The 24,302-nt window shown below is 52.6% G+C and overlaps 1 protein-coding gene across 1 annotated transcript in view; it reads right to left on the bottom strand.

Moving 5' to 3' along the window:
- Positions 1 to 24,302, bottom strand: part of RSU1 (Ras suppressor protein 1) — a 140,299-nt gene that overhangs the window by 70,304 nt on the left and 45,693 nt on the right. Inside the window, exon 8 of the mRNA XM_064162299.1 lies at positions 19,298 to 19,430. Within this exon, the coding sequence (XP_064018369.1) occupies positions 19,298 to 19,430 (133 nt within the window). The remainder of the gene's footprint in view (positions 1 to 19,297; positions 19,431 to 24,302) is intronic.

Raw genomic sequence — 24,302 nt, 5'->3', positions numbered from 1 at the left:
TGCAGGCAAACCTCTGACCCCACGTGCCAGAGTGTCAAAGCCAGGCAGCCTCAAATGGACTTTTGCAGGCCACTGCTCCCCCTATTAAGATGCTAGTTGTTCCTTTGATTTATCTGATCATCAATTTTTGATGACTAGTCAGTCTCATAAAAATTGCTCTGATGCTGCCTACATTGATTAATAAGCCCAAAGAATCGAATCTGTCAGAAATTCATGTGCAAGGGTAAATTACTGCCAAACACACATTAGATATTCCATAAAATACAGAATAAAAAAGGTTGATTTCATAATTTTACCTTGCATCAATTTGCTTGACATAATTTATATTCAGGATCATCACTGTCAGTCCCTACACACCTTCCCTTCTTTAAAGTCAACATTAGAGTAAATGTAAATCTGGGACAGGCAACAAATGAACAGGAGACAAAACATCAACTGCACAGAAACGCTAAGGATGCAGCTTGGAAATTGTGTTTGGTGGAAAGGAGGCTGAAGAGTGTCTTGTCAGAGCTGCAGCTCTTGTAGGCAAGACTCACTTCTACTTCAGCAGCCACAGCTGGCACATCTGTGCCGAAATCCCATTCTACCAAAACTCTGCCATCACCTTACTGGGGCCTTTGCCTGCAGCAGGTTCTTGGACTCTGTGGTCCCACTCTCTGTCCTTGGTGCACTCTCCAAAACACGCAGGAGGTCCCACGCAGCAGACACAGGTGCAGGCCAGGGATCAGTGGGTCCATCCAAAGAGGGAGCAGATGTCTCCTCTTCCGCTGAGGGAAACCATCCTTACTGAGCTGGGTTAGGGTTTGCTGCATTGCACTGGCAGATGTTTGCCGTCACAGCATGGCATTTGGCAGCAGGATCAGTGAGTGTAGGGGTGAAAATCTGATTATACAGGTCTAAGTGGGCTTTATGGCAACAAAAAGGATTCAGGGAATCACTGTTCCCCAGGCAGTGAAATAAATGCTGCTGTTGACATGCAGCACTGGAGGCAGCTTCTGAAAACACCTGGCAAAAGTCTGAAGGGAGCCAATATTGCTGCATTGATTGCCAGCACTTGGAGCCATGGCAGTGGTCACTGTCCTCACGCTGTTTACTGTGGATGCTCCTACACACTTCAGACCAGAACGTTACTCCCAAACTTCCTAGCCCAGTGTAATAAAGAAAAAAAACTACAGGATAAATTCTCCTTGGATATTTGATATTAATTTTCTGATTTCTAGGGTTAAATTATTACTGTAGATGGATACAGACCAGAAAAAAAAACAATTGTAGAGCTGTAGCCAAAAGGCCTTGTCCAGCACCTAAATCTGGCTGCCCTCAGCTTTAACAGGGGGACAGTTCTTGTTTGGACAGGAGAAAGTGTTGGAAGGCAGCACTGGGAAATCCTGTATCACATATACAGAAGGGGTTGAGTTGGACCTCCACAGCTCATCCAGTCCAACCCCCTGCACTCAGCAGGGACATCCTCCACTAGAGCAGCTTGCCCACAGCCCTCTCCAGCCTCACCTGCAGTATCTCCAGGCATGGGGTCTCAGCCATCTCCCTGGGCAACCTGTTGCAGGGTTCCAGCAGCCTCCTGCTGCAGAACTTGTTCCTCACAGCCAATCTCCATCTGCTCTGCTCTGCTTTGCAGCCATTGCCCTCGTCCTGTCCCTGCAGCCCTTTGCAAACAGTATCACAGTCTCACAGTATCATCAGGGTTGGAAGAGACCTCACAGATCATCAGGTCCAACCCTTTACCACAGAGCTCAAGGCCAGACCATGGCACCAAGTGCCACGTCCAATCCTGCCTTGAAGTGCCCCAGGGACGGCGACTCCACCACCTCCCCGGGCAGCCCATTCCAGTGTCCAATGACTCTCTCAGGGAAGAACTTTCTCCTCACCTCCAGCCTAAATCTCCCCTGGCACAGCCTGAGGCTGTGTCCTCTTGTTCTGGTGCTGGCCACCTGAGAGAAGAGAGCAACCTCCTCCTGGCCACAACCACCCCTCAGGTAGTTGTAGATAGCAATAAGGTCACCCCTGAGCCTCCTCTTCTCCAGGCTAACCAATCCCAGCTCCCTCAGCCTCTCCTCGTAGGGCTGTGCTCAAGGCCTCTCCCCAGCCTCCTTGCCCTTCTCTGGACACGCTCAAGCATCTCAATGTCCCTCCTAAACTGGGGGGCCCAGAACTGAACACAGTACTCAAGGTGTGGTCTAACCAGTGCAGAGTACAGGGGCAGAATGACCTCCCTGCTCCTGCTGGCCACACCATTCCTGATGCAGGCCAGGATGCCACTGGCTCTCTTGGCCACCTGGGCACACTGCTGGCTCATGTTCAGGTGGGTATCAATCAGCACCCCCAGATCCCTCTCTGTTTGGCTGCTCTCCAGCCACTCTGACCCCAGCCTGTATCTCTGCATGGGGTTGTTGTAGCCAAAGTGCAGCACCCTGCACTTGGAGCTATTGAACCCCATCCCATTGGCCTCTGCCCATCTGTCCAGGTGGTCAAGATCCTGCTGCAGAGCCCTTCTGCCCTCCAATCCAGCCACATCTGCCCCCAGCTTGGTGTCATCTGCACACTTGCTGATGACTGACTCCATGCCCTTATCCAGATCATCTATGAAGATGTTAAAGAGGATGGGGCCCAGCACAGATCCCTGAGGGACACCACTAGTGACAGCTGCCAGCTGGATGTGGCACCATTCACCACCACTCTCTGGGTCTGGCCCTCCAGGCAGTTCCTAACCCAGCACAGAGTGTTGCCATCCAAGCCATGGGCTGACAGCTTAGCCAGCAGTTTGCTGTGGGGGACAGTGTCAAAGGCCTTGCTGAAGTCCAGACAGAGCACATCCACAGGCCTCCCCACAGCCACCAAGCAGTCACCTGATCATAGAAGGAGATCAGGTTAGAAAGGCAGGATCTGCCCTTCCTAAACCCATGCTGGCTGGACCTGAGCCCTTTGCCATCCCTCAGGTGCGCTCTTATCACCCCCAAGCTAACCTGCTCCATCAGTTTCCCTGGCACTGAGGTCAGGCTGACAGGTCTGTAGTTCCCAGGTTCCTCCATCCCACCCTTCTTGTGGATGGGGACCACGTTGGCAGTTTCCAGTCTCCTGGGACCTCTCTGGTGAGCCAGGACTGCTGGAAAATGATGGAGAGCAGCTTGGCCAGCTCAGCTGCCAGCTCTCTCAGCACCCTGGGATGGATCCCATCTGGTCCCATGGACTTGTGGGTGTCCAGGTGGCTCAGCAGGTCCTGAACTAATTCTTCATGAATTTCCAGGGGAACACACTGCTCCCCGACCCCATCCCCCAGTTCAAGAGGCCACTTGCCCTGAACTCCTCCTTCCTTGCTGTTGAAAACTGAGGCGAAGAAGGCATTCAGGACCTCAGCCTTTTCTACATCATCAGTTATAGTATTCCCCTCCTGGTCCAGTAAGGAGTCTCTCTGCAGCCTGCTTGTAAGTCCTGGTAGGTTGCTCCTAGGTGTGCCTGGAGCTTTCTCTTCTCCAGGCTGCACACCCCCAGCTCCCTCAGCCTGTCCCCATAGCAGAGCTGCTCTGGCCTCCTCTGGACCCATTCCATCAGGTCCATGACCCTGCTGTGCTGGGGGCTCCTGATTTTCAGGTTCTACTTTTCAAGAAAAAGTCAGTTTTAGTTAAAAAAAAAGAGATCTGATCAGAGGCTTAGGTGTAAGGGGCTGCAGAGTGCACACAAAGCAGATGGGATAATGCCTGCTGAGATAAAATTGTGGTCATTTAGATGCTTACCAGAGCTCACACTGCAAGTGTCTACTACCACACCAGAATCATCCCCACCTCAGCCTTCCACTTGGATAAACAGTTGATAAAGACAACCATAAAACCAGGGAAGCTTCACTATCTATCTGCCAGCCTTCACCAGGCACACAAAACCTGCTGGAGAGCAGACCAAACCTTAACTGTTGTGAGACAAAGAGCAAGGAGGGCTGTCCCAAGGCAGCAGGCACTGAAGCAGAGAAGAGGAACTGCAGCTGCTTCTGCTCCTCTATAACAGCACCAATTCCTAATTTAGCTCACAAGTAAACCCAGCAAATACCTGCAGTAACTCCTCTTGTCTGCAGGAAAGAACCAAGCTGAACAAAATAAGGAGGAAAGCAAACTCACTGAATTTTGAGGATTACAAAAGGTTAGCAGGCTTAACACTGCCCTCTGTTAGCTTCCCGTGGTGACCAGAAAGCTCTTGCTGCTACCAACACAATCATGGAGTCAGCCAGGCTGGGAAGCCCCATGGGATCACCAGGTCCAAGCACTGGCCCTACTCTGCACAGTTCTCCCCTAAACCATGTCCCTGAGCACCACATCTAAACGACCTTTAAACTCAGGCAGGGTTGGTGACTCCACCACCTCCCCGGGCAGCTCATTCCAGTCCCTGACCACTCCTGCTGGGAAAAAACGTTTCCTAATGTCCAGCCACAAGCTGCCCTGCTGCAGCTTGAGCCTGTTCCCTCTTGTTCTGTCACTACCTACCTGTGAGCAGAGCCCAGCAGCAGCCTCTCCACAAGGTCCCTTCAGGTAGCTGCAGACAGCAACGAAGTCTGCCCTCAGCCTCCTCTGTTTCACACAAACCATCCCCAGCTCCCTCAGTCTCTCCTCACCAGATTTACTCTCCAGGCCCTTCGCAGCTTCCTCTGCACTGCCTCCAGCACCTCCACATCTCTCTTGTGTTGCAGTGCCCAAAACTGAACACAACACCGGAGCTGTGGCCTCACCAGAGCAGAGTACAGAGGGACAATCTCCTCCCTGCTGCTGGGCACAGCATTTGTGATCCCAACCAGGATGCCTTTGGCTTTCTTGGCCACCTGGGCACACTTCTGGCAAACTGATCTAGTTGAGGATGCCCTTGCCTACTGCAGAGGAGTAGATGACCTTTGGAGGTCCCTTCCAGCCCAGACCATTCTAAGTTTCTATGAAAAAAGAACCAAAGGAAGAGAACACAAACCTGAAGGACTGGGGGAGGTACCTCCAGAGCACAGCAGCCTATTTTCTTACATGCATGCAGTTTGGACATGCTGCCTTTGCTTAGCAACAACCCCCCGAAACTCTGGGAATACCTTTTGGATCCTCTCTACAACTCCCTAAAGGGAGGCTGTAGCCAGCTGGGGTTGGTCTCTTCCACCAGTCACCCAGGGACAGAACAAGAGGACACAGCCTCAAGCTGTGCCAGGGCAGGGTCAGGCTGGATGCTAGGAAGAAGTTCTTCCCAACAAGAGTGATTGGCATTGGAATGGGCTGCCCAGGGAGGTGGTGGAGTCGCCGTCCCTGGAGGTGTTTAAGAGGAGGCTGCCTGAGGCACTTAGTGCCAGGGGTTAGTTCATCAGAAGGGTTAGGTGATAGGTTGGACTTGATGACCTCAGAGGTCTTTTCCAAGCTGGTTAATTCTGTGATTCTGATCCCTGAGGAACACAAGCAGCATGTGCAGAGCAGCTCCAGCAGAGCAGACTGCTATTAGCTATGCCTTGGCCCTGCAGCTCAGCAGTCCTGGTAAAGCCCAGAGCCAGGCAACGGAGCAGCTTTCAGACCAGGCGAGTACTAAAAGCCATCATGGTTCACACAGTAACTTTCATCCCAAGGTGCTGTTGTGAAACATCTTCCCAGGAAATGTCCTTAAGCAATCAGAGGAGAGAACAAGAGAAAACAAATCTGCTACTTCTCCTGGCAGCTTGCCCTGCTCATCATCCTTCAGCGAGGCTGCCCCTTGCTCTGTTCTTCACCTGCCTGGCTCCTGCTCTCCAGTAACTGTGAGGTGTCTGTAACAGAACACCCTACCCTAGAGCAGGCTGCACACAGCCTCAGCCAGCCTGGCCTCAAACACCTCCAGCCATGGGGCCTCAACCACCTCCCTGGGCAACCCAGTCCAGCCTCTCACCACTCTCCTGCTCAACAACTTCCTCCTCACAGCCAGCCTGAACCTGCCCATCTCCAGCTTTGCACCATTCCCCCCAGTCCTGTCACTTCCTGACAGCCTCAAAAGTCCCTCCCCAGCTTTTTTGTAGCCCCCTTCAGATCCTGGAAGGCCACAAGAAGGTCATCTGGGAGCCTCCTCTGCTCCAGCCTGCACAGCCCCAACTCTTTCAGTCTGTGCTCACAGCAGAGCTGCTGCAGCCCTCTGAGCATCCTCCTGGCCCTGCTCTGGACACTCTCCAGCATCTCCACAGCCCTCTTGTCCCAGGGGCTCCAGAGATGGATGCAGGACTCCAGGTGGGGTCTGAGCAGAGCACAGCAGAGGGGGAGAATCCCCTCCCTGGCCCTGCTGGCCACTTCTGCTGCAGCCCAGGCTCTGCTTGGCTTTCTGGGCTGCAAGTGCACACTGCTGGCTCCTGTTGAGCTTCTCCTCCAGCAGCACCCCCAAGTCCCTCTCCTCAGGGCTGCTCTTCAGTCACTCACTGCCCAGCCTGGAGTTGTGCTTGGCATTGCCTCGATCCAGATGCAGGACCTTGCACTTGGTCTTGTTGAGCCTCCTGAGCTTGGCTTGTGCCCACCTCTGCAGCCTGCCCAGCTCCCTCTGGATGGATCCCTGCCCTCCAGCCTGGCTGCTGCAGCACACAGCTTGGCGTGGGCAGCAAACTTGCTGAGGCTGCACTCAAGGCAGCCTTTCAGTAACTGCCAGGTCATCTAAGATTCCAGTCAGAAATGGCTGTGGATTTGCTTCCTGCACCAGAGGAGAACACTCATGGCTTGCACCTGGGAAAGCACAACCCCATGGACCAGTGGAGATTGGAGACTAACCTCTTGGAGAGCAGCTCAGGGGATGCCCAGGAACCAGCAATGTGCCCTTGTGGCCAAGACAGCCAAGGGCATCCTGGGGTGTGTTAGAAGGGCTGTGGTGAGCAGATCAGACAGGTTCTCCTCCTCTTCTACTCTGCCCTGATGAGGCCACATCTAGAATATTGTGTCCAATTATGGGTCCCTCTGCTCAAGAAGGACCTCAGGGAACTGCCTGAGAGAGTCCAGCCCAGAGCCCCCAAGTGAACATCTCCTGTGAGGCCAGGCTGAGGCAGCTGGGGCTGGCAGCTGGCAGCAGAGCAGCCTGAGGGCTGCCCTCAGTGCTGTGCTAAAGATGTGCAGGGCAGTGTCGGGAGGATGCAGCCAGGCTCTGCCCAGGGCTGGCCAAGGGCAGCACAAGGGGCACTGGGGGCAAGCTGCAGCAGAGGAGGTGCTACGGGGACAGGAGGCACGACTTTGTCAGTGTGAGGGTACTGGAGCCTGGAGCAGGCTGCCCAGAGAGGCTGTGGAGTCTCCTGCTCTGGAGCCTTTCCAGCCCCCCCTGGATGTCTTCCTGTGTGCCCTGCCCTGGGTGATGCTGCTCTGGCAGGGGGCTTAGACTGGATGCTCTCTGGAGGTCCCTTCCAACCCCTAACATTCTGTGACTGATCAGAAATGTCTTTGTTGGTAACTGCCCCCCAGGAGCTCTCAGTCAGCTGTGAGCTCTGCTGGTGCTCTGCTGGAGGTGTTCAGTGCTCTGCTGCCAGGCGGCTGTGCCGCTGCGCGAGCAAACCGCTCCCCGCGCTCTCTGCAGCTCAGCACTGCCTTGGCCAGCCAAGTTCACAAAGCTTCTTTGGAAAGAGTTCCCACACTCATACTTGTGCCTTCATCTCACACATTGCATTCATACTGCAGCAATCTTGTTCATACGTCACTAACAGAATTCTATGCATCTGCTTCACGGCCCAAAAACTGCTGTCAAAGGTGACCTAGGCCATAATAACCCCTCCTGGTCTGTTTGGCCTCCTCAGTGCCGCGAGGAGCCTGGCACTGCTGCCCCTCTGGAGCATCCTCCTGACAACACAACTGAGAACTGAACCTTGGTGTGACCGGACTGTGACTCATGTCACCTAAGCCTTCCAAGCGCACGTCCGCAGGCCTGGAGGCTTAGAGCCATGTCTCACACACAAGGGGTTGGTCAGGCTTCGTGGGCTGAGGTACCAGTCATGGTCCTGCAGAGACCACGGTGCTTGCCCCGAGCACACACTGTGGCTTTCCTTCCCTCAGCCTTATCAGCTCTCACACTTCCACAGTTCCCAGTAGGTCCCATTTGATTGCCAGGTCTTCTCACCATCACAGAGCCATAGCCAGGCTCTCTGGGGCCAAGAGCCTAGCAAGACAGGCCCCACTTTGGGCTGGCTCTGTCCCACTGTACATGCTTCACTCAGCTCCACCCGTCAGCATGCCGCTTGCCCGCAGCCGCACATCTCAAACCTTGCTTTACTGCTCAAAGCCCAAACTGTCCTCTAGGCCAGTCCCTCCATTCTGAGTGCTACCTGTCCCTCTGATACACCTCTCCCTGTGCCTCAGTAACTCAGTTACTGATGTTGCTGCGCTCTGGATTGAGATGCAGCTTGCCCTGTGTTCAGATGCACCTTGGTATCCTAACCTGTATCCTCTTGTCACTGTTCTACTTTTGGTTTTACCAAGTCCTTGGCTTTTGCACTTTGCTCTTCGTTCCATTTCTGCTGCTAACACAATCCCAGACATCTGCCCCAGTGACTTAAGCCCCAGGCTATCATCCTTGACATGGGAAATGGGTTACTGCATAATGTTCTAAACTTGATATGGAAGCTGACACCAAAGGGAATGGTAAGATCAGCAGTCAGACAAGTATTTATACGTTGGTGTCTCTGTCTGTCAGACAGCCCAGTGATGGCTCAGGTTTTATTGCATACCCATCTCAGCAATATATAAACACAGATATACAGAGGTACTGTTTTTCTTGTTTATCTTTCAACATGGGTTCCACTTTGCTCTTCTTCAGGGGAAGAGTTACAGATCTGCATGTAAATGTTGCCTAAAGACGTCAGGACTCTGAGCCATCTATTTTCTCCCTTGGAAATCATGCACTAATATATTTATCAATTCGTAAAATACAGCCAATAAATACACCCTTTGGTTGGAATACCAAACAGTGCTTTCATATAAATACACAGACCCATGCCTTCCACACAGCAGAACCAAGTGTCAGTGCCTGAGAGAAGAACTCTGCTGGTGAATTACAATTTCATACTGGTACATGGTCGAAACCTGTGAATCAGTGTTGTTCACACTCGTCCATCTCTATGCTATCTTGCTTCCTGTCATCCTCTGAGGGAAGCTTCATTTGCAGGGAGTTCATCTTCAAAGGAGATGTGGCATCTCAGGGAATCCCACCTAAGGTCCATCACAGAGGACATCTCTTTGCCACTCAGCCTTTGAAACCACCTTCCAATACTCGAGGTCACACAGTGGTGCAGGAGGTGCATCCACAAAAGGGGCCAAAAGCTAAAAAGTCACTGAAATATAGATGTGAGCTCCAGCAAGGGACTGTTGGACACACTGCATCACCTGATGCCTCGTGCAAGGCTGAGGACAAACACACTGTGCAAATGAGGAGGGAAAAGAAGCACTTGCTAAAGGTCCCTCCTGAGAGCACTTGCTCAAGAGCCATCCTCCCAGGAACGCCACCACCACCTGGTCTAGAAGCATCTGTAGAGCTCAGACGAGAAGAAAACTAATGCATGAAGCCTTCCATTCCACAAACTACCAATGAATGGTAGTGACAAAAGAGAACTAAAAAAGGCACATAGCATTCATCATGGCCTGTTCTTCTCAGCAGGGCAGCACAGACTCCCTACATCCAAGTTCTTTGCGTCTTTATTGACTCCTGTGCGCCACGCAAACAGCTGAGGCATCTAACCAGACTTCTCTGAATCAAATCCACATTAGATGGTTAATGCAATTATTTGTCCTCCTCTCTATAGCCTTTATTTGTCCCTGAGAGCCCAGAATACTCACCACTACAAACTGCTGCTAAGCTCATACTGTGCTCAGTCCAGCTCTTTCTGGTGCTGTTACAAGATCAGGTAACAGGAGGCAGTTCATTTTACATAGAAGCAGCCAAAGAGAAGCTTTCTCTCCATCTATTTCTTTTGTCTAAGTGGAGAAAAGAATTTTTATAAGCCCAAACAAGGGAGCTGGGGGTGTGCAGTCTGGAGAAGAGAATCATAGAATCATAGAATCATAGAATCATAGAATCATAGAATCAACCAGGTTGGAAGAGACCTCCAAGATCATCCAGCCCAACCTGTCCCCCAGCCCTATCCAGTCAACCAGACCATGGCACTAAGTGCCTCATCCAGGCTTTTCTTGAAGACCTCCAGGGACGGTGCCTCCACCACCTCCCTGGGCAGCCCATTCCAATGCCAATCACTCTCTCTGGCAACAACTTCCTCCTCACATCCAGCCTAGACCTACCCTGGCACAACTTGAGACTGTGTCCTCTTGTTCTATTGCTGGTTGTCTGGGAGAAGAGGCCACCCCCCACCTGGCTACAATGCCCCTTCAGGTAGTTGTAGACAGTAATAAGATCACCCCTGAGCCTCCTCTTCTCCAGGCTAAACAGGCCCAGGTCCCTCAGCCTCTCCTCATAGGCTTTGTGTTCCAGGCCCTTCACCAGCTTTGTTGCCCTTCTCTGGACACCTTCCAGCACCTCAACATCTCTCTTGAATTGAGGGGCCCAGAACTGGACACAGCACTCAAGGTGTGGCCTGAGCAGTGCTGAGTACAGGGGCAGAATAACCTCCCTTGTCCTACTGGCCACACTGTTCCTGATGCAGGCCAGGATGCCATTGGCTCTCTTAGCCACCTGGGCACACTGCTGCCTCATCTTCAGCCTACTCTCTATCAGTACCCCCAGGTCCCTTTCCTCCTGGCTGCTCTCCAGCTACTCAGTCCCCAGCCTGTAGCGCTGCTTGAGGCTGTTGTGGCCAAAGTGCAGAATTTGCACTTGGCCTTGTTAAATCTCATCCCATTGGCCTCTGCCCACCCATCCAGCCTGTCCAGGTCCCTCTGCAGGGCTCTCCTACCTTCCAACAGATCAACACCTGCTCCCAGTTTGGTGTCATCTGCAAACTTACTGATGCTGGACTCAATCCCCTCGTCCAGGTCATCAATAAAGATATTGAACAGGACTGGGCCCAGCACTGATCCCTGGGGAACACCACTAGTGACAGCTGCTGAGTGGATGTGGCACCATTCACCACCACTCTCTGGGCTCTGCCATCCAGCCAGTTCTTGATCCAGCACAGAGTGAATCTGTCCAAACCATGAGAAGGCTCCAGGCACACCTAGGAGCAACCTACCAGGACCTGAAGGGTCTACAGGAAGGCTGCAGAGAGACTGTTTGCAAAAGGCTGCAGGGACAGGACAAGGGCAATGGCTGCAAAGTAGAGCAGAGCAGATGGAGATTGGATGTGAGGAACAAGTTCTGCAGCAGGAGGCTGCTGGAACACTGCAACAGGTTGCCCAGGGAGGTGGCTGAGGCCCCATGGCTGGAGCTATTGCAGGTGAGACTGGACAGGCCTATGTGCAACCTGCTCTAGTGGAGGGTGTCCCTGCTGAGTGCAGAGGGGTTGGGCTGGATAAGCTTTGGAGGCTCCCTGTGACCCAGCCCATCCTGTGGTCTGTGACAACACATGGTGCACATAACAACAAGCAATCATTAGGTGGTTAACAAGCTGTGGCCATGTGCAGCTGCTGCACGCGAGTGCCACACATGGCTGTTAAAAACCATCAGCTGCAGGGATGTGCAGAATAATCTTCTGCTTTATTTCCATTAACAGAAGTGTTAGCTTAATATGGGGAGGGGGTCACTCAAAAATGGGCAGACCTGAATGGAGGGGCACGTTGGTGAGCTGTGGCCCTCTGCCACGAGCAATCTCCTCATATCCTGCTGCTGCAACTGATCAGCACTCGCTTGGAAAGAAGCAGGATCTTGGCCTTCTTCTGTCAGAGAGCAGTTTCCATCAGAAGGTTATTACTTTGCTTCCTGAATAATTAAGAGACCTTGCTTAAAATAACACCTAACGAGCTTATTAATATTTGTTCTTATGCCCACCTTTTGCTTTCCATGCCTTAAATGAAGTCACTTCCTCTGGCTCTCCCTGCCAGTGGCAGCAGTGAGTGCTGCTCCCAGCCTTTGCTTTGCTAAATAACCAAACACTTTTCAAATCTCCTCTTGGCTCTTCATTCCTTTTGCCTCCTACTACCCCTCCTCGCTTTGCCTGTTCCTGCCTGAGTTCAGAGTTGGAGAAGGTGACGACCAGAGCTGCACAGCATTTCCCTTTCTGCACTGGAAAAATGCCCCTCCCTTAACCCAGCTTTGCAGCCTTCTCTTCCCATCACCACGGGAGCCCCTCAGACACCCGGCACTGATACACCCAAGCCTTCCTCTTCCTTTGCTGATTCTTCCCACGTGCTGTGCTGATCCCCTCCCGTCCTGCTAGCTTTGTGCCAGCAGCAAGCCCTGCTGAAACATTCCTGCTTTTTATGCTAGCACAAAAAAAATCAACTAAAAAACCATCCAGGCCCCAGACTGCTGCACGAGGAACACCATCCAGGACAACCTCTCCTCTTATCTGCCAGTTCCATGCCTTCATCTCACCTGCTGGCAATTCTCCCTTCCCCAGCGCAGTCTCCAAACACCAAGGCATGGATTTTGGACTTGTCTGACCTCTCTTCCACTCCGTGATAGGTGGTGCTGCTGATCAGCACCTTTACATCTGGGACAGTGATCAGCTGAAATTAAACTGCCTTCACAAATGCAGAATAAGCCCAGGAGTTATTCCAGGACACCATTTGTATTTGAGTGCATTACTCTCTAGCATCTCATCAGTCTCCTCCAGCTGTTAACTATAAATGCTCAAATGCTCTTCATTAATACAACCCACAGCAACCTCTTACTTAGTGACCTGTGCCTGCTGCCCTGGAGGCAGCTGCTCCATAATACTGACGGTGCTGTACAGCTCATCCCTCTCAAGAATAAAACTGGGGACAATGGCTTTCCACAAGGAGCTCAATCCAGAGCGGAGTCTCACTACCAATTAAATGAGTCTCACTACCAATTACAACCCTCAGCTAGGATCAGCCTGCCCAGGGAAACCTGTTCCAGCAGCGCTGAGCAGTGCAGTGCTGTGAGACTCAAGGTGTCAGTCCTCAAACCCACCTGCCTTTCCAGCGCCTTTCCTGACGGAAATGTGCAAAGTGCAACTTACTTCCTCTCACCAAGCACATTCTTGTGACTCCTGACTCCAAAGTGCCTGCCTGGTGGGGAAAACCTGCCTGCTGGAAACTTCACACATGGTCACTCTTCTGTCCTAACCCTGCCTCCCTGGAATAAGCAGGTTGAAGAGGGAGACAGCCAGCAGTAAATAGTATAAAAGGTGACTGCTGGTTCAACAGCAGCTTAACAGTTCTAGAAATCTGAGTGGTATTTTAAGCATCCAGGACCCAGCAAATTACTCTGTTTTAGCTCAGATTCCACCATCAGGAGATGAGGACTGAAACGGACTCTGCTGTGATGACAGCAAAATTGCCTCCAGCAGCAAAGAGCTGCTCTCACATGACCACTGAGCACCAGCACCAGACTGATGCCAGAGATATACCCAAGGGGCAGCCTGCATTGACTTCACTGTAATCACAGAGTCACAGAATGTTAGGGGTTGGAAGGAACCTCCAGAGAGCATCCAGTCTAAGCCCCCTGCCAGAGCAGCATCACCCAGGGCAGGGCACACAGGAAGACATCCAGGGGGGGCTGGAAAGGCCCCAGAGCAGGAGACTCCACAGCCTCTCTGGGCAGCCTGCTCCAGGCTCCAGCACCCTCACACTGACAAAGTCGTGCCTCCTGTCCCCATAGCACCTCCTCTGCTGCAGCTTGCCCCCAGTGCCCCTTGTGCTGCCCTTGGCCAGCCCTGGGCAGAGCCTGGCTGCATCCTCCCGACACTGCCCTGCACATCTTTAGCACAGCACTGAGGGCAGCCCTCAGGCTGCTCTGCTGCCAGCTGCCAGCCCCAGCTACCTCAGCCTGGCCTCACAGGAGATGTTCACTTGGGGGCTCTGGGCTGGACTCTCTCAGGCAGTTCCCTGAGGTCCTTCTTGAGCAGAGGGACCCATAATTGGACACAATATTCTAGATGTGGCCTCATCAGGGCAGAGTAGAAGAGGAGGAGAACCTGTCTGATCTGCTCACCACAGCCCTTCTAACACACCCCAGGATGCCCTTGGCTGTCTTGGCCACAAGGGCACATTGCTGGTTCCTGGGCATCCCCTGAGCTGCTCTCCAAGAGGTTAGTCTCCAATCTCCACTGGTCCATGGGGTTGTGCTTTCCCAGGTGCCAGACTCTACCCTTTTCCTTGGATTTCATTCAGTTTCTCTCTGTCCATTTATCCAGCCTGGCCAGGTCTGGCTGGATATTGTCAGCCAAACCCACTCACTGCTACCAACTGCACATCTCAACTTCAGCTCATCACAACCAAGTCACTAACTACCTTAGACTGACCCTGATGAGCATCACAGGATTCCCATTCTTCATGGGAGCTTAATGGACTGATTTCTTTCAAACATTCATGTCTCCCTGCACTTGTCTGAGTACCCTGTAAACACTGAATCAGACAATCCATCATCTCTTTGCCAGTACCCTAGGCAGAGGAGATCCTCTGAGAATATGCTTACGACAGAAAGGTCACTTTGAAAGTTGTCTAAAGGAAGTAATAAAACCCAAAGCAGTTAGTTAAGCCCTTGCAGGGGATGAGTTTGCCATTACCCTTCACTGTCTGAGCAAGTTCTTCAGCTGCTTCCCAATACTACATGGAGAGTTTGAAGGCACCTTCTGAGTAGATGCAGAACCACAGCCAAAGTTCAGCTTACTAACTCAGCTTACCTAAGTCAGAAGGCAGAGATTAAGATTCAAACTGACCCATTTCCACAGGCTGCTGTCAGAGGGCGAGAGGTGCAGCCAGCAGGTTTTAGCCAACAGCAGCCAGCAAAGTGCCGAGAGCTGCTGTTTTTGCTGTTGAGAATGAAGAGCCTCTCCACAGGCACCTGCTGCCACAATAGATGGCCCATCTTCTTGTCAGCACAAAGCCCTGGCTGAGAAATGAGGGCTGAGAAAAGTCACCTGGCGTCATTTCTCATGAAAGGTAAGGAAATGAAAGAGCCTCCAAAGTCAGAGGAGCTGGTCTGCAGGTGGCAAACAGGCTCCTAAAGGGACGTGCAATGCCAGCTTTATGCTTGCTGCATGAGCCCCGTGTCAAACGGGAGGCAGAACGCGCAAGTACGGGAGAAAAATGGCATTTTATCTTTAGACATAATCATCCCTCACGGGTGCCAGCCCTCCTTACCAATTAATCACCAGGGCAGGAATAGCTTAGGACCAGGCTAAAAATGGGTGCAATTTTTCACTAGCTGTGCTGGAGCCAGCCAGTGGATTGCAGAAAGGGAAGAAGAGGTTCTTGATCCATTTGGTACCCAGTTCCCAGCTGCAGCCTCTAGCACACAGTTACAGCTTGTGCCACCATGGCACAAACATCAAGGGGAAGTAACCTGACTGCAGCTGAGTGCACTGCCGTGGCTTAGTGCAGTTCCCTCTGTTCTGGATGAATAAGCAGGACGTCACTGCAAACCCAAATAACATGTGTTAGCATAGACCCACCTAGGGAAAGCCACCTTGCCATGCCCCTGACACTTGGCACTTGTGACTGCATGAGCATAGCCCTCTGCCTTAGCTACTATAGACACTGCCAGACTTGTAAACAAAGGCAAACCAATTATTTCAAGTCAACCAGCAAAAGCAGTGGGCAAAAGGAGACAATCACCATCTCTGGAGCTCAAAATCCATCCATCACACAGGTGAAGAGCTCCTGCTTCAGAAAAGTACCTGAAAGCAAACTGACTCCGCTGCCTGCCAGATGCTAAGCACACCAGCTCCTCTCCCCTCAGCGTTGCAAGTGAGGCCATCTGAGCAACATCCACTCAACTGCATTGCTTTGTCTCCAAGCTAAGCTGCCTGGGTCTATCTCATGCTGCGAGTCAATTTTCATGTCACTTTGGGCTGAACAAACAACAGAAAGCAAACCCCAAAGCACTTGGTCAGGTATCTACAGAGAAAATTACTACGTTCACATCTAAACCTTGTCATTTGCTTAATGAGGGAAAAGACAGTACCTGGACAGAGGCTCTGAAGGAAAGGGAAGCTGAGGGAGGTGTATGGTTGCTAAGGGAGGAGGTCACAGTTTGACAACAAAAAGGAGCTTTCATTGCTTCTGTGCCCACTGCACATTCGCTCTGTACACAGCAAAGCTGCCAGACCTGTCACCTCCACTGTGCATCACTTAGGAGTTTCAACATATAAGACCAAATGCAAACAAAAAATATCTGCAGCAGGTGGCTTCAAGTAACTGCCAGATCACAGAACCCCAGCATGCTAAGGGTTGGAAGAAGCCTCTGGAGATCACCTAGTTTGACGCCTCTGCTAATGCAGGGTCACCTCGCTCAGGTTGCACAGGGTCACATGCAGGTGGGTTTTGAAAGTCTCCAGAGTAGGAGATTCTACAACCTCTCTGGCCAGCCTGGGCTAGTGCTCCAGCACCCTCACACAAAGCTCTTCTTAAGTTCAAGTGAAACCTCTGGGGTTCCAGTTTGTGTCCATTGCCCCTTGTCCTGTCAGTGGTTACAACAGAAAAGAGTTTAGCCCCATCCTCGTGACCTGCAATCTTTAGTACAGCTACAAGCATCAAGAAGATCTCCTCTCAGGCTGCCCATCTCTAGTCTAAACGGCTCCAGTCCCCTCCAGCATGATCTTCCCTTTGTGAATCCATGTTGACTATTTCTGGTAACCTTCTTTTCTCCTATGTGCTTAGAGATGACCTCCCGAATGAGCTGCTCCATCACCTTCCCAGGGCTGGAGGTGAGGCAGACTGGTCTGCAGGTCCCTGGGTCTTTCTCTTGTCCTTTTTGAAGGACTTTCCTCCAAGCCTCAGGCACCTTACCTGTTCTCCAGGGCCTTTCAAAAAGGATGGAGAATGGCTTAGAAATTACCTAGGCCATATTCATCAAACTGAACACAGGTCAAACTCTTAAAACTGAACTTCAGCCTTTGGAACATTCTGTCCTCCCAGTGCCCAGAGCTGCCCCCGTGGGAACAGCACAAGGCTCCCTAACCTACATTGCTCAACCAGAAGTAAAAAACTGGCAACAAAAACACCTTGCAAAACAGGCTCAAGGAATCTAGAAGTGGCTGCAATGTGGGACATGGGGAAGGGAAGGTGTGAGCAGGCAGGTGGCTGGTTTCCTGCACCAGGTCCATACTATAGAGCACTGCTGGAAGGAGGCTGATGCAGTTCACTTCAGCCTGTGAACAGACCCACCCTGAGAAGACAGCTGCAGCAGAAGCACACTGCTGAGGCCTGCAAACCTTTGTCACCACTCTCCCAGACAGAATCCCCTTCACTTAAGCTCTCCCAATGCACACAGTCTACAAAGGCCATCGCTGGATCATTTGGTTTCATGTAACCCCCCGGTTACTTAGGTGGAGTCCCAAACCCTTCACTTGTGAACACTCTCCTTCAGCACCTGAGTTCAGGCAGCCACCATACAGACAAATTGTCACAAACGCTGCCAAGTTATTATGAAATATGTTATTTCAGTGCAGAGGAAAGGCAAACCCTAACCCTCCAACCCAGAGGCTGTGCTACGTGCTGTATCACCTACTGCTCCCAGGAAGACAGCACCCAGGATGCTGTCAGACATGCAAAATGACAGCTGAAGGTTTAGTGTGGATGGTGACATGGACAGTTTTAGCAAGGAGTGTTTCGAGTCAGTGATGATTGTTGTGGAGGGCCCACAGGCCCAAAATAGGCTTATACATGCTTGGTCTTGCCTGGACGTATTTGTCTGCCCACGCCAGAGGCAGACACATTAAACGAACACAAAAGGGGCACAACAGACCTGGCGCCATAAAGTCTGGCCTGCCCAGGGCCCAGGTTGTGTAAGCTCACGCGTCCAGCTTATGGCTTACCAGTTACAAGGCCCATGCAATCCCCACATCTGGAAGGGCGAGGCCTGTGGCCCTTGCCTATTATGGCATGTTTTGGCTAACTGCCAAGCTGATTGGTCATTCTGGTGGCCAAGGGGCCATTAATCTCGGCCCACATCTGATAAACAGGGGTACACAGGTAAACAACATGCTCACCCGCAGTGCCCACCCGCAGTGCCCACTCTAATGCCTGCTTGCTTGCCTGCTTGCTGCTATTTGCCTGTATTGCCTGCCTTTACGGAGCTCAGTGTCCCGTGCAGCCGTGCACCCCACTGCACACCCGCTGCCTTAGCACTGCCTGGTAAGCTCCACTGCTGCAAGTTACCAGGAGCAGATCCTGGATTGTCTGCACATGATCAGCCTGTGTGGTCAGCGTGACATCATACTCCTTCTGCACCTGAAGGTCCTGCCTAAGAATCCCTGGACATACACACAGATCGTCCAGAAGAAGCCAGGAGAACAAGGCCAGAGATCATCTGCATCCTTTCCCCTGAAGCTGGGAGGATCCCAGCCTCAACCTCCATGGGCAGAGTCCCCTGAAGATTGGACACCTGTACAGGCTGTGATGTGGCCCCGGAGGGTGATTGATAATTAATAAGAATTTGTGAGTAAATGCTTTAATGCCTCTGCCATAGAGCAGAAAGAGCCTGAGGCCATCTACTGGGCTAGCAGCATATTGACCCAAGCGGCATTTAGCCATGGGGAAATTCTCTGTCTCTGTTTATTGTCCGAATGTTTGCTAGATAATAATAGTCCTCTTTGGTGTTATCCCTCGAATGTCTTCCATAACCGTGTAAGAACAAATATTAATATTACAGTTCAGTGGTTGGGGGTGGTGAGAGTGCAAAATATTAACATTAATAAATGATATGTTTTGATAGAATATCATCTCGCACCAATTAATTTCCCCCCCCTGCAACAATGATTAAAGACACTACTGCCTAAAAACACTTGGCATCTCTGGACAGGATTTGGAATTAAAATGGAGAAGTCCTAGCAGGAGGTGCACTTTTCTGCAGTTACACAGTTGAAGATAGTACTGACAGCTGGATTTGGATGATCAGGGCTTTGGGTTCTTGTAAACCACTCCAGGTTACATCAGGTCTGAATTCTGGACATCTCTTTCACAACAAACCAGTCTGCACACAGAACCAAATACCTATTTCAATCCATAAAACCTTACTGCACATTTCCTCTCTTACTTAGTAGCACTGAGAAAGGAACAACAAAAGCTGGACAGCAGAGCTGTGCTCAATGGGACGGAGTCTAGCTGGAGGCCTGTGTCTGGCCAAGTCCCCCAGGGGTCCATTCTGTTCAATACATTCATCAGTGGCCTGGCACATTTGCCAAGCGGGCGCACAGCGCACGGGAGGGCGCCGCGGCGGATGATGCAGCACGGCGAAGCCCGGAGCTGCAGTGGCAGTGCCATGGCATACTCACTACTTGTATGTCTCCGAACGAATGTATTCGAACACGTGAGACACTCCCAGCTGGAACTGGTCAGCAATGGGCGTAACCCAAGGGTTGTTCTCTGCTTTGAACACTTGCTTCTGACCGGTCAGATCCAGGTTACCTGAAACATATTAAACAAAGCAGCACATGAGAAAAAAACACGTAGGAAAAATCCAAAAGCAATCACAGAGCCACAGAACTGCTTTGGCTGGAAAAGACCTCTCCGGTTGAGTCTCAGTGTTGGTCTAACACCAACACGGCCACTCAACAATGTCCCAGTGTGCCATGTCCACACAGCTGCTGAACACCTCCAGGGACGGAGACTCCACCACCTCCCTGGGCAGCCTGTTCCAATCTCTGACCACTCATGAAGCAAAGGAATTTTTCTTAATATCTAAACTTAACCTCCCCTAGTACATCTTGTGGATATTTCCTCTCATTCACTGAGGTCAGCAGGGACAGGAGGGCACTATCCCCCTGTGTTCAGCACTGGGCAGGCCACAGCTCGAGTGCTGTGCTCAGCTCTGGGCCCCTGGCTGCAGGAAGGACACTGAGGGGCTGCAGTGTGCCCAGAGCAGGGCAGCCAGGCTGGAGAAGGGCCTGGAGCAGCTGGGGCTGAGCAGGGGCTGAGGGAGCTGGGGGGGTGCAGGCTGGAGCAGAGCAGCCTGAGGGCAGAGCTCATTGCTCTCTGCAGCTGCCTGCAGGGAGGGGGCAGTGAGCAGGGGGCAGCCTCTGCTGCTTGCTGCCAAGGGCCAGGAGCAGAGGAAATGGTTCCAAGCTGCCCAGGCAGGGGAGGCTCAGGCTGCACCTTAGGGAATCTTTCTCCCTGGAAGGCTTCTCAAGCATTGGCAGTGTCTGCCCAGGGCAGTGCTGCAGTGCTGCAGCCTGGAGGTGTTGCAGCAGCCTGTGGAGCTGTGCTTGGGGCCATGGCTTAGTGCTGAGGCTGCAGTGCTGGGGGGAGGCTTGGGCTGGGTGAGCCTGGAGAGCTCTGCCAACTGGATGTGCTCTGTGAGTCTGTGGCACTAACACTTTTCATTCATTCAGAAAGTCTGACCATAACAAAGGCAAATGTTTCAGTCTTGGCTGAGAGAAAAAGGAGGACATTGTAGCTCCCTGTTCATTTCACAGTGCTACTACTTATTGCACAGCAGGGTGGAACTCAGCCCGTTGCAGTTTAAGCAGTTTTAAGCAGGCATTAACAGTGCATGGCTGCTGTGCTGTCTCCACCATGACCTGCAGGAATGAAAGGAGAATGATGCTGTGGTAGGAGGAGTTTGCACTGCTGAAGCTCAGTATCAAAAAGCAGCTCTTGATCACTGCTCTGCCTTCCTAGTGCCCACTGTGGTGTTGGTATCCAGATCCTACCACTGACATGTGCAGACAGCTCTCAAATAAACTCAAAAGGCATCATTCTTGCAACATGCCAGTTTCACCTGCTGGGTTGACAGGAAGACTGAAGAGGCCTGGTAGGAGCCTGTTTGGGTTCAGTTTGTAAATGCTGAGCACCCAAAAGCAGAACCAAACATGCTCAGCTGAAACTCCTCCTAGCTACGGGCTGAATTCCAGGACAGTCTGCCACTGAAAGACGTTCTCATGTTCTTTACAGTACAACAAGAAACCTGTGCTACATTTTACATTCACCCCTGTGCATTTTATGGAGGGAGGCCTGCCCTTCAGAGAGCAGAGGTAAAAAGACAAACAAACCTTTACCTATGAGAGGCAAAAACGCGAGATACAACATCAGAAGGATTTAAAGACTGATTGAGCTAAGCAGGCTGAAAATGGGGGGCGAACCTGCTGTGCTAGCATCTCCAAACCGCGGGCGCTTGCGTGCGCTGCAGGAGCGGCCAGGCCGGCGGCGCTGCTGCGGGCGCTGCTGCGGGCGCTGCTGCGGGCGCTGCGCATGGCTCGCTCCGGCTGCGTCGGCACCGGCGAGGCCCAGCCTCGACGCCTCTCTCTCTCTAAAAACAGCTAGCACAGTTAGAGAGAGACCGTCACACGCCACGAAGGCATGTCACGCATCCCCACTAGCTCGGCAGGCTCATCTGGCAGCTGTCAGAGGGCTGTCAGCCGGACGGGCACGGCAGGCGAATGCCCTGCCTGCCTCACGCCTGGCTGCGCCTCGTTAGCGGCCCCCGCCCCTCGCCTTCGCTAGGGTCTCGGCAGCAGGGCTCTAACGGGGAGCAGGATTAAGCGGCGTGCCAAGGAGAAGCTGATAAGGCAGCGAGCGGCAGCGCCGAAGCTCCGCGGCCGGCGCAGGCTCCGCGGTGCGCTGCTAGCTCCCCCGGCCCGGGGCAGCGCCAGGAGCCGCGGCCCTCTGCGCCGTGCTGCCGACCAGAGCCTGCACCGCTCAGGGCTTGCTCTGCGGCTCCATCACCTGCAAACAAAAAGGTGCTGCTCTCCCGAGCTGCTGAGGCCGCAAGCGCTCGCTGGCAGTTACAGCTCCGCGGGTACTGCGCCGAGGCAAAGCGATGGGTCCGTGTAACGCCAACACAGACGGCTAGGGCTGGAGCTGCGCACGGGTCACGCTCGGTGCTGCAGGCTCAGGGCAGTCACGCATCCCCAACACCCCCGCAGCCAAGGCCTGCTGCGCTGCGCTGCGGTAGCAAAGCGCCGCCCCGGGAGGGCTGCCGCACGCTTCCAGCCGGCGGCCGAGTGCCTGCTGCCGCTGCGGACACCGCCCGGCCCCCGACGGAGTCCACAAGCACTGTGCTACTGAGGGCAGAGAAATCCTGCAGCAAAGAGGACTGTTGGAACAAAATGACCTGTAGATCCCTGTGCCAGAGCAATCACTTCATTTGCCTCCATCTTCAGTCCTTCCCAGAACATGCAGGTGGCAGGTGCAGATACTGCTTTTTACCTCCAGTGGGAAGAGGCAGGCAGAGGCTCTGCGGGTAAAACTGTTCTATAGAGAAAACAGGGACAGCCAAAAGTCCAGCATCCACATTGAAATCCAGCCTCTCCCTGCCCAGGACACATCTTTGAAGCCCTTCCTGCAGCAGCTGGCTTGGCAGCTTGTCCTACCCACTGCCTATAGCCAGAGCAAGAGGTCAGCTGCCACCCCACAGCCCAGGCTTCGAACTGAAGAACGTAATGCAGCGCTGTAGTGGGAAAGGAAGAAGCATGGCACACCAAGGGAGAAGCCAGCTGCCCCCATGGCACACCAAGGGAGAAGCCAGCTGCCCCATGGCACACCAAGGGAGAAGCCAGCTGCCCCCATGGCACACCAAGGGAGAAGCCAGCTGCCCCAATGGCACACCAAGGGAGAAGCCAGCTGCCCCCATGGCACGCAGCAGGCAGAGTGGGTGCTCCTCCACAGGGAAGTGGCTGCCTTGGACAGCAGGAGGGACCCCACAGCTGGAACTCCTCCACATTTGGTAATGAAATTTCCATTTGGAAAAGGGCAGGAGATCAAGTAGGGCCTGCCCCACCTTATTAACACCAGGGGGGAAGCAAAGCCCACCAGCTGTGCCACAAGGCAAACCCCCCAGCTGTGTGGCTCAAACTGCCACAGGATGCAATCCTGTCACTGCTGCCTGATGTCCCTTCTGTGCTTACAACTAGCCCATGTGTGAGCCCAGGCTTACCTGAGTCTGCCCTAGGCGCAGGGCATCTAGCAGCACCTGGCCCGAGGCCCAGCAGCACCTCAGAAGAGCACATGCTGGGGCAACACATCGCAGCCCCACAGGAACACTCCTGCCCCTGAGCACCAGCATGGAAGAGATGATTAAACCACCCAAAGCAGTAGCTCTGGGGCCCTGTCACTGCAGGATTATGTGCAGCTGGACAGCTTACAGATGTGTCCCAGGCCCCTTGCCAAGAGCCTCCTTGCCTAGAAGGCTTTTTGCAGTGGCATTACGCTACGCAGTGCTTCTCTCCCACCCCTGCAGCACTGGAGCCGCAGGCCAGGGCAAGAGCCGTGGCAGATGCTCCTTTATACATGCTGGCCAGCAGCAGCACAACACTCCAGGCCTTCAGGAAATTTATGCACTGTTCTGCTACATGGATCACATCAAATCCTTTAGCTATTTTTAGTAAGCAAAATACAGAATTGCCTCTAGTAACAATCCGGTACTGAAGGTTCAGCCACACAATGTGTTAGGGTTGGAGCTTGCACTGGTCATGGCTGGTTTGATCTTTCCACACACATCAACCTATTAATAACATACTTGTTATCATCTCTAGAATCTGACATAACCAGGGGACTAAAACTCTATTGCTTCCTAACAGACTTGAGGTCCTTGCTGGTTCGCTATACCCAAAGAGACCAACCCCACTGAAGTGCATTACAGACACCTGCCTTTGGCAAGGGAAGGTTATCTTCAAGGCCAGTTGGCACAGCTCCTTTCCTGGAGCACAGAAATGGTTTGCAGAGTACTTTTGAGCACTTCTAAAGTTATTCTTATAAATAAATAACCCAAAATATATATCTCAGAACCCAGGTCTAGTCTGCTGAAAGAACCTTCTAATTTATAAGCCTGAAGGATACTTTTCCTAAGCTGTCTTGAGCAGACATATATTTCCAGGTAGGAAGAATGAAAAGTGAACATGTGGCTGCTACCAGGGAGTGGACACTGATGAGAGGAAAAGGGTCTGGAAAGCAGAAGAGCTCTGAACAAATGTTTCCTAATCACAGAATCAAGCAGGTTGGAAGAGACCTCCAAGCTCAGCCAGTCCAACCTAGCACCCAGCCCTGGCCAATCAACCAGACCATGGCACTAAGTGCCCCAGCCAGGCTTGGCTTCAACACCTCCAGGCACAGTGATTCCATCACCTCCCTGGGCAGCCCATTCCAATGCCAATCACTCTCTCTGCCAACAACTTCCTCCTAACATCCAGCCTGAACCTCCCCTGGCACTGCTTGAGACTGCATCCGTTTGTTCTGTTGCTGCTTGCCTGGCAGCAGAGCCCAACCCCACCTGGCTACAGCCTCCCTGCAGGGAGCTGCAGACAGCAATGAGCTCTGCCCTGAGCCTCCTCTGCTGCAGGCTGC

This window comes from Pogoniulus pusillus, chromosome 23 (genome assembly GCF_015220805.1).
Source record: "Pogoniulus pusillus isolate bPogPus1 chromosome 23, bPogPus1.pri, whole genome shotgun sequence".
In the NCBI taxonomy this organism is placed as follows: domain Eukaryota; kingdom Metazoa; phylum Chordata; class Aves; order Piciformes; family Lybiidae; genus Pogoniulus; species Pogoniulus pusillus.
The sequence above is the reverse complement of the archived record's forward strand: the minus strand, read 5'-3'. Positions and strand labels throughout refer to the sequence as shown.